The sequence below is a fragment of the Myotis lucifugus genome, unplaced genomic scaffold (assembly GCF_000147115.1).
Source record: "Myotis lucifugus unplaced genomic scaffold, Myoluc2.0 scaffold_4765, whole genome shotgun sequence".
NCBI classification, from domain to species: Eukaryota; Metazoa; Chordata; class Mammalia; order Chiroptera; family Vespertilionidae; genus Myotis; species Myotis lucifugus.
Genome location: NW_005875813.1, coordinates 1 through 10,505, shown reverse-complemented (window position 1 = coordinate 10,505; position 10,505 = coordinate 1). Strand labels below are relative to the sequence as shown.

Below are 10,505 nucleotides of genomic sequence, written 5' to 3'. Positions count from 1 at the left end.
TCCATGATGAGAGAGAATCATTGATCGGCTGCCTCCTGCAAGTCCCCTACTGGGGATTGAGCCCGCAACCCGGGCACGTGCCCTTGACCGGAATCGAACCTGGGACCTTTCAGTCCGCAGGCCGGTGCTCTATCCACTGAGCCACACCGGCCAGGACAAAGACAAACTTTTGTGTGTGTGTGTGTGTGTGTGTGTGTGTGTGTTTTTAGTCGAAGTATGTGGTAGGAGAGAAACCAACATACTAACTTTTGACAATCTGTGACACAGGCCCGGCTGAACCGTTCTTTGTGGCCAAGCACGAGGACAGTTTGTTTAAGGATCTGTTTCAGGACTACGAGAGGTGGGTCCGGCCCGTGGAGCGCCTGGACGACAAGATCGGAATAAAGTTCGGCCTCGCCATATCTCAGCTGGTGGACGTGGTAGGTGTGCGAGTCCGTCCGGACCCGGCCTCGCGCTCCGTGTGGTTGAAATTGCTCTTCGGAGCCGCGGCCCAAGAGGGACGGCCAGGCGGTGCCCCCAGGGCCCCTGCTTCCCGGGCGAGGACCCCACGGCCGCCTTGGCCTCTGGGACGCGCTTCCCTGGGGCCTCCTCCTCCTCCCTTCCGGGTGGTTCTCCTGTCTTAGGGACGGGCCGGGGCGTGGGTGCCCTCCCTCCGCTAAGCTATTTACCTTCTGTCCTCTCCCCTCCTGTCGGGACCACTTGTACTTCCATGGTCTCTGCACTTACTGTTGTTTTTTGGGGTTTTTTTTTGTGCGGGGGTTGTTTTTAATTTTCTTTTTTTTAAAATTATTTTTTTATTGATTTCAGAGAGGAAGGGAGAAGGAGAGAAAGATAGAAACATCAATGATGAGAGAGAATCACTGATGGACTGCCCCCTGCACGCCCCCCACTGGGGACAGAGCCCACATCCTGGGCATGTGCCCCTGGCCGGAATCGAACCCGGGACCCCCCAGTCCGCAGACTGACACTGTATCCACTCGGCCAAACCAGCTAGGGCTGTTTTGTTTCTTTTTTAATCCTCACCTGAAGACATTTTTCATTGATTTTTTAAAAAATTGGAGTTGTTTATTTTTGCACACTGTGGTGGGCTGTTTCTGTTTCCCGCGACCCGCACGGGAAAACGACAGGTTCTTGAGCGGAGGAGCTGGGGATTAAGAAATTAAAGAAAGACCAAGACGCAGAAATAGATTTTAAGCTGGGGCCAGGTGGGCGCCATCCTCTCTGATGGAGAGGCGGCAAAGGCGGCCTGAGACACACAGCAGGTTTATTTTAAAGGCCTAGATTTACATATCTAGTTCCGCCCCTGCCTGATTAACATGTCCAGCCTTATTGGGGAAGCATGTTCCCAGGGCGTGGCTCTGCCTATGCTCGGAGTTCAGCTGACAATAATTATAAGAAAATGCCTAGGTGCCTCCCAGGCGGCCCTCTACATCTCCCCCGTTTTTGTTTTTTAAGCTACTATAATAAAAGTAAAATTTTAAACATTATTAGTAGGGCTCTAGAATTAAAACAATGCAAATGCAAAAACTAAACTACATACATGTTATCATTTTCAAAATTTGAACGTTAAGAACAAAACTGGCTATTAAATAATAACAAAACAATGCCAATGCAAAACAACAATATGAGAAATCAGAACTATGGACATATAACATTTTTGCTACTAAATGAAAAGTCTCTTTTGCTGCTGGTGTATATTTACTCAGAGTCCTTGGACTTGGCTGCAAAAGACTTTGCAGAAGACTGGCAGCTAACAGATGCTAGCATGAGCAGGAACATGGTTGAAGAAGTAGCTTCAACTTCTTGCTTTTCCACAATCTGTTGTGCTTCAGTCGTTAACTTCTTCAGATGACTTCATATTGGCACAACAGTCCCTTGTGTCTTTCAGTTTTCTTCTTCTTCCCCTTGGCTGTCATTAGGGCAGTACCTAGTCCTTTTGAGTGAATGGACACAGGAGCTTGTCTGAGTCCGTTGTGGTGATGGATGTAACGCTCTGGCATCCGAATTGGCTGCATTGCTCCTTCTTCCTGGGCAACCTGCAGCAATGCACAGGTGCTGGCTGCTATCATGACAAGGCGTCCTCACCATCTCCATCTTTGAACTGTCTCTCCTGTCTTTGTGGCTGGAGCAATCTGGTCAGTTGGGATCTGTTGTTGCAGGAATCCACATGGTCTGGGAGCTGTTCTCTGAAAGTATACAAACATATTCTCGACCAAAGGTTAAAGGGAAAACCTTACTTGGGGTCTTTTCTTTATAATGATCTTCTCCTGGCTTTTCCTAATCTCATGTGTTTTTTCTGGGTGTCTCGCTGTTAGCATTAAATGAAAAATTTTATCTAAATGTAATTTAGTTATAGGATATTTTTCTTTACATGGTATTTTTCCACTATCCCCCCTTTTTTATTTAATTATAGGAGAATTTTGGAAAATTTACAATGCAGTCTAGATAACTTTAAATTCCAACTTTTTGCACAAAAATATGACTGCTTTAGGTTCATAGCATGTTAAGCAATTTTAAAACGAAATGAAAATTTTGGTTAATACCTTTTGAATAATTACTTATTTCAAATTAGCCAAATTTAATTTGAAAACTTGACAACTATTTTACTGTCAAATTTAATATTTTAACAATAATCTTAATTTGCACTGTGAATATTAATTGAAAGGATCAGTTTACGTCTTTGAGGAGGCTTAAGCATTCCTGTTGTTAGGCTAGATTTAAATTTAGAGTCTGTTAAACTAAGCCTTCGTTTTTCTGGATACCATTTTCAGCTGGACCAAGTCTCTTCTGTTATTTGGTTCCTGATCTGGGCTGGGCATGGGAAGCAAGAAGCAGCCATGGGGACAGGAGACCTTCCTCAGAAGGGGCGAGTGTTCAAGCCCCTGCACCATTGGGGGGGTGAGGATCTGTGCCCCACCTCTGTTGAACCCCAAGTTTTCTCCTACTGGCCCCCCGACTGTGCCTGTCTTAGGTCGCCCCTCCCTGAGGGGTCTTACCCGTCTTTGACTACCAGCCGTACTCTCTGGGCCAAGTAGGGTGATGTGAGGTTCAGTTCTGTCTCCTTGTTAACCTATGTCCCTCTGGCCTCCATGTCCAGCTACTGCCTTTGGATCCCCTTGCCTGCTGGCGGGGCCCCGGCATTGATCATAGGGAACCCAGGTTTCTTCTCCAGAGAGGGCCCAGCTTACACCATTGGGCAAGAGACAGATCCATGGTACCAGCTTTTCATGATCTCAGCTTGAACGGAGAGCTCAGATAACAGCTGTAGACAATTGGAATCCTCTTGGAAAAAAGGATCAAGAGAGGTCAATACAGAATGCTTAAGTGCCTTCCCAGGAGGGAATAGATACTTTTATGTCCTTAAATATTAAATTGCTGCCAAACATTTAAAGAATTAATTTGTAAGTTTGTTTGGGATAAATGCACAATATACCGTTGTAAAGCATCAAAATTATTAATGAAACTTGTAGAATAATACCATGTAAGAATATTCTTTGCTCTAGGTCATGACAACTTAATTTTAAACTCAAGGTTTGGAATGAGGAACCTAGTTTTCAAAAAAAAGACAATTTACAGCCAAATTACAGTTTTGGGTAAATACATTATCTAGAGTCCTTGGGTAATCTAGGTTAAACTTAGGTATGTTATCTAAATTACAGTTTTGGGTCTAGAACCCTTGGGTGACCTGATTAAACTTAGGCATGTTATCTAAATTACAGTTTTGGGTCACCAGAACACTGAGTTGACACGTTAACTGGAGCCCTCTGACCTTGGGATAGCTGTACTGTCCTTCCCAGGTAAAGGAAAAATGTGTCTTCTAAGGATTCAATTGCTTATAAGGATAGTAATTTAAGTATTATTTTTTTTTAAAGGCAAAGCAAGTACATTTAGTATTTAGTATACTTCTGATTCACAAGGGGCAAACGTTGCCCCACCTCTAGCCTAATTTTAAAATGCAGCAGCAAGGAGCTTTTGTTATTTCAAATTACATCTTAAAATTCTATTGCTGTATTTTAAGAAATATTAAACAAAATAACTTGTTTTGCCCTTTCTCAGAGGCAAAAACTTAAAATATATATTTATTAATTTTTATTTGATAAAGTTTTCCATGTCATTTCAACTATATTAAATTTGGTTAAATTAATAAATCCTTTGAAAAGAGAGAATAAACTTTTGAAAACATTTCAGGGCCCGTGTAATTTCTCAAAGTCATTCCCTGGTTATAGTTTTGAAATCCAACTTAAAAAGACCATCAAATATATATGTATACTTCTTATAATTATTAAGAAATATCAATTAAATTTAAACTGGTTTTAAAATTTCGGTTGGGATCATAGAAATTGGATTACTGCTATCAGTCCCTTTTAAATACTTTGACATAAGCTATTTAACTTTTGTTTAGGGAGGGAACATATAACCTTTAGTTGTCCTTAGTTTAAGGAAAGTAGGGTTTTCTAGATTTAAGAGATTAGAAAAATGATTTAGCCTTTTAAAGGAATACAAGCTCTATTGTCGGCCCTTATAAAGCCAACTGCTCAAAACATTGGTCTATCATATCACTTAAATTATATTAAGACCCTGATTGCTAACCTTTTTAAGCATTAAAAATATCTTCTTAAAAATAGTATTAAATAAATCTGAGAGGCAAGCACACTTTCTTCCCCATCGAATTTCTGTAGTAAAACTTCGCCTTAAAGCTCCACCCCTGAAATTCCATCCTGCCTCAGTGAGAAGACACTCCTTTTTGGCTAAATCAGAGGGAGGGGCCTTTGCTGTTTCAAGATGGCGGCCCCCAGGGGAGCAGCAAGCCATGTGGCTGACATGGAGGCAGCCAAGTCACGCAGCCCAAAATGGTGGCTGTCTACGCTGTTTTTTGATAGAGCAAACCAACATCCCTAAAAGATAGATGACCAACATTATATTGTAGACAAACAGAAATCTCATTAGCTGTTTATACCTTTTATAATTATCTTAAAGAATATCAATCAAATTTAAACTGGTTTTTGTATTAAAAAATTTTCAGTTGAGATCATAAAATTAATCCTATTTTTTAAATCAGACCAAGAAGTAACATATTTTGAATTTCTAATTATTTAAGAGAAAACACATTTTATTTTTTCAAAAACAAGTTATACTTTAGATATTTAATTAATTTATCCTGATTCAATTTGCACTTTGAACTTTCAGAGCTTACAAGTCAAATATTAGCAGTTCTTTGATTAACTACACTTTTATATTTTTAAGAATAAATTTTAAAATCTAATAATTAACTTTAAACCATGTTTTTTCTGCCCTGCCAGGGGAAACTGAGAAGTAAACTTGTATTAAAAAATGACTACTGGTGGAAAGCTGATTTCAAAGGAGCCACCTTTTGGCCGCTTGACCTTTTCTGGGAAGGTCAGCTAGCAAAAGGTGTAGCCATGGAAATGCAAATTAACATTCCTAAAGATGGCTGCTGGCGGGAAGTGGATTACCTGAATGCTAGGGGAAGGGCGTGTCTACCCCTCCCTCCATTAAAAAAGGATGTAGCTTTAAACCTTTTAATGGCAAGAAAAGAGACCTTAAACTTTCAGAGCTTTAAATCTTAGGTAGCAAATTAAATACTTAGCATTTTTCAGATCAATACTTTTACATTTAAGGATACATTTCAAATAAAATATAAGGCATTTTCAATTAATAGATTAACATCTATCATCTAGACTTCATACTAGGAATACTCAGATCAACATTTTAGTATTATAAATCTCAATATTTTTAGATGATTTGAACTTAAAAGTTTTAAGTTTCCAGCCAATAAGCCTGGCATGGCTGCTAAATTTCAAAATGGTCACAATTTTCCTGCTGGGGAAGTCAAGAAGCAAACCCATAGCTATTCACATGTAAACTTGACTATCAACTTCCTGGTGATACTTGCCTCAGGGCGGGGAAATTTCAAGAGCTACTTTAAATCGCCTTGGGAAATCAGCCTGTATTTCTTTCTTAGGTTCATCTCCGCCATTTTTAAGGCCAAAACAGTCTCAGGTTTTTATTCTGTACACAGCAAAAGTTCAAGTTCAGCTCAAAACTATGCGCACTCGTTTTTAAACTGGCCTTTTCCCTTTACATGTGCACAGAAATCCTGGATGCATTTATGAATTTGTAAAAGCTTTAAGTCATTAGCTGGAAAAAAGGATAAAGATGGCGAAGATGAGGCGAAGAAGTGGCTTTCTTGGGGAGTGGCGTCCATATTGGATGGCCATGTGGGCTTCCCCCACCTCCTTGTTTCTTAGGGGGAAGATTCAGTAATGGTCTGGCATTTACTCTTTTTATTTTATTTATTTTTCAATTTTTATTTATTTTTATTTTTTCAAGGAAAGAAAAGATTTTTTAAGATAAAGAATCATTGGCAGTTGCTGAGAAATTCCTTTAATCCTTTTCTACTTGGTTACAAGTAGTTTACACGTGGAGGCAGAGGAGGTGCAGATGGTATTCTTAGAGACTCGCACCCTTCCACTCCAGGCTGTAAGGCCGTGGCTGCACCCCACTTAGACATTTTTAAACTCTCCTGTGCTGAATCAAGGCCATCACCAATTAAAATAGAAATTTTCTCTGGACTTTTTGCTGAGTATTGGTCACACAACTGCTTTCTAACCTTTTCCCAGGTTTCATCAACAAAGCTTAAGAAAGAAATAAAGAATTTGACTACAATTAACAGAGCATAGTTTAAAGCATACTTATAAGTATTTGAGAGTAGAGATCTCTTTCCCGAGACTCTGAATTACCCATATTTTACACCCGGGTTGATTCAATTCACACAATACCACTCCTTACCTTCAATCTGTCGTGTGCACACACTTCTAGGAGCGACCCCCTCGCTTTCTTCTCTTGCCTCCTTACTCAATCCCTGTTCGGCGCGCCAAATGTGGTGGCTGTTTCTGTTTCCCGCGACCCGCACTGGAAAACGACAGGTTCTTGAGCGGAGGAGCTGGGGATTAAGAAATTAAAGAAAAAACGAGATGCAGAAATAGATTTTAAGCTGGGGCCAGGTGGGCGCCATCCTCTCTGATGGAGAGGCGGCAAAGGCGGCCTGAGACACACAGCAGGTTTATTTTAAAGGCCTAGATTTACATATCTAGTTCCGCCCCTGCCTGATTAACATGTCCAGCCTTATTGGGGAAGCATGTTCCCAGGGCGTGGCTCTGCCTATGCTCAGAGTTCAGCTGACAATAATTATAAGAAAATGCCTAGGTGCCTCCCAGGCGGCCCTCTACAGCACACCTTTGTTTTTCTTTTTAATATATTTTTATCGATTTCAGAGAGGAATGGAGAGAGAGAGAGAGAGAGAGAGAGAGAGAGAAACATTAATGATGAGAGAGAATCATGGACCTGCTGCCTCCTGCACGCAACCCCAGCCTGCAACCCGGGCATGTGCCCTTGAGCGGAATCAAACCTGGGATTCTTCAGTCCTCAGGTCGACGCTCTATCCACTGAGCAACACCAGCCAGGGCTCTGTGCTGAGTGTTGTAATTTACACAGTGTGTTGTGGTTGGTGGCTATGATCTTTTCTTTTTTTATTTTAAAAAACTATATTTTATTGATTTTTTACAGAGAGGAAGGGAGAGGGATAGAGAGCTAGAAACATCGATCAGCTGCCTCCTGCACACTCCCCACTGGGGATGTGCCCACAACCAAGGCACATGCCCTTGACCGGAATCGAACCCGGGACCCTTCAGTCCGCAGGCCGATGCTCTATCCACTGAGCCAAACCGGTGAGGGCAATCTTTTTTTTTTCTTTTAATATCTATTTTATTGATCTCAGAGAGGAAGGGAGAGGGAGAGAGAGATGGAAACATCCATGATGAGAGAATCATTGATCGGCTGCCTCCTGCACGCCCCACACTGGGGATCGAGCCCACCATCCAGGCGTGTGTCCTTGACAGGAATTGAACCCGGGACCTTTCAGTCTGCAGCCCAGCGCTCTATCCACTCAGCCACACCAGCCAGGGCCCGTGTACAGCAAGTACATAAAGTTCCACTGTGCTCATCTCTTAGGTTGTATCTTAGTCAGATCTGGGGAAATGCGGTGGTTGAGACGATGAGTGTTAAATCTAAAAACGCCGATGGTGAGCGTGAGGGCAGTTTGTCTGAAATGCAGCGTGCGTTGGGAGGAATCACGTGACACGAGGCTGGAAAAGGGGCCCTGCCTTTGTGGACGGATGAACAGAACGCAGGTCCCACCCGGGGGGAGCGTTGGCATAAAATGAGAGAACTCGTATTTAGGGAATCATGGTGTCTGGATTGGAACCGTCGGCCTCATTGAAATCTCTGTTTTTCAGGATGAGAAGAACCAGCTCATGACCACGAATGTCTGGTTGAAGCAGGTACGTATCAAACCCAAAAGGCCGCCCCCTGGCGACCGGCGACCCTGTTACTACAGGGTGTGCTGCGCGGAGGGCGTGAGGGAGGGCTGGGCTGGGCGCGTTGGCGGGAGGCAGGCCGACCGGGTAGGTGGAGTTCTCGTGTTTACTGGGTTGGTGTTATCTGAGTGCCAGGCGCTGGGGAGCAGCAGTGAGCAACACTGATCAGCTGGGGAAAATACGCTGGGAACTAGGATAGGCTGTGTTGGGATCTGTATATATATATGTATAAAATATATTTTATTGATTTTTACAGAGAGGAAGGGAGAGGGATAGAGAGAAGCATCGATGGGAGAGAAGCATCGATCAGCTGCCTCCTGCACGACCCCCACTGGGGATGTGCCCGCAACCCAGGTACATGCCCTTGACCGGAATCAAACCCGGGACCTCTTATTTATTTATTTACTTACTGTTGTGAATCCTCCCCCGAGGATATTTTTCCATTGATTTTTAGAGAGAATGGAAGGAAGAGGGAGAGACAGAGAGAAACATCGATGTGAGAGAGACACGTCAATTGGTTGCCTCCTGCACGCACACTGACCAGGGCCGGGGAGCCTGCAACCGAGGTACGAGGCCTCTACCGGAATGGAACCCGGGACCCTTTAGTCCGCAGGCCGACGCTCTACCCACTGAGCGACACCAGCTAGGGTTTTATTTTTTATTTATTTTAAAAATATGTTTTTATTTCTTTTTAGAGAGAGAGAGGAAGGGAGAGGGACAGAGAGTTAGAAGCATCGGTGAGAGAGAATCATGGACCGGCTGCCTCCTGCACGCCCCACACTGGGGATCGAGCCCTCAACCTGGGCACGTGCCCTGACCTGGAATCAAACCCTGACCTCCTGGTTCATAGCTTGACGCTCAACCACTGAGCCACGCTGGCCGGGCTGTCCCTACTTTTTTTATTATTGTCTAAAGTTTTACATATGTCTCCTTTTTCCCCAATTGACACCACCCCCAGCCATTCCCACCCTGGGCAAGCCCCCACCGCCCCAGTGTCCCTACTTTTTAGAACCGACCACCACTTCCCTGACCCTGAACTCCTAAAAGGCACGGGTGCTTTCCTTGGGGTGCGAGTCTTAACCTGACATGATCCCAGCGTTGTTCCCGCGTGGAGGCCGGACAAGGTGTTTGCGTGTGTGGAACGTGGAATGCGTCCAGCTGCTGTTCGCATGAAGCAGTCTGGCCGGTCCGTGTCCACACAGCTGGAAAAGGCATGTTTCCCTCGAACCCGGACCCTAGATGCCCGAGGCTGCACCTCCTGGGCCCGGCTGGCGGTTGGCGAAGGCGTGACAAGCAGAGCCGTGAGCACACGCCGCCTGGCGCTCCGTGTCCCGCAGGGACCGAGCTCAGAGCCGCGGCCCCAGGGCAGGGACGAGGCGGCCCAGCGCCCACGGGGAAGGCACCGGCGCTCTCTCCGTCCGTCGGGAGGGGCCAAGCTTTCCTGTCTGACCGTTTCCAGTCCCTGTGAGGGTTGAGGCCGTTGAAATCGACGCCGTTGTCTTTGTTTCAAAGGAGTGGAGAGACGTGAAGCTCCGGTGGAACCCCGAGGACTACGGGGGGATCCGAGCCATCCGGGTCCCGTCAGACGCTCTCTGGACCCCAGACATCGTCCTGTTTGACAAGTAAGTTCCAGTCCGCCTTCCGTTGTGTTTCCGGGGGGCACCCTTGCGTGGCGATTGGGCGCTGGTGACGTCTCCTTCCTTCTGAGAGGGGGGTGGCTGTCCGGTCGAATGACCCGACTTCATTCTTTTTTTAAAATATATTTTATTGATTATTTTACAGAGAGGAAGGGAGAGGGATAGAGAGTTAGAAACACCGATGAGAGAGAAACATCGATCAGCTGCCTCCTGCACACCCCCTACTGGGGATGTGCCCGCAACCAAGGTACATGCCCTTGACCGGAATCGAACCCGGGACCCTTCAGTCCGCAGGCCGACGCTCTATCCACTGAGCCACACCGGTCAGGGCCCGATTTCACATTCTTTGGGTTCAAGTCGGTCCCGTGGGTCTCCCCTCCTTTTGTGTGTGCGTGTTCCTGTGCGTGAGAAGTGCATCCACACAAGTCGTCCTTTGGTTTCTGACATTTGTTTCTTAAAACACAAAAACGTG

The 10,505-nt window shown here is 44.8% G+C and overlaps 1 protein-coding gene across 1 annotated transcript; it reads left to right on the top strand.

The window, feature by feature from the left end:
* Window positions 1–267: 267 nt before the first annotated feature.
* LOC106695923 (neuronal acetylcholine receptor subunit alpha-5-like) lies at window positions 268–10,018 on the top strand (the record flags this gene model as incomplete). The annotated part of the gene is made up of 3 exons (XM_014450887.1): window positions 268–419; window positions 8,316–8,360; window positions 9,909–10,018. Coding segments are annotated over 3 exons (307 nt in total), but the record flags the coding sequence as incomplete, so codon positions are not given.
* Between the last annotated feature and the right edge of the window lie 487 nt (window positions 10,019–10,505).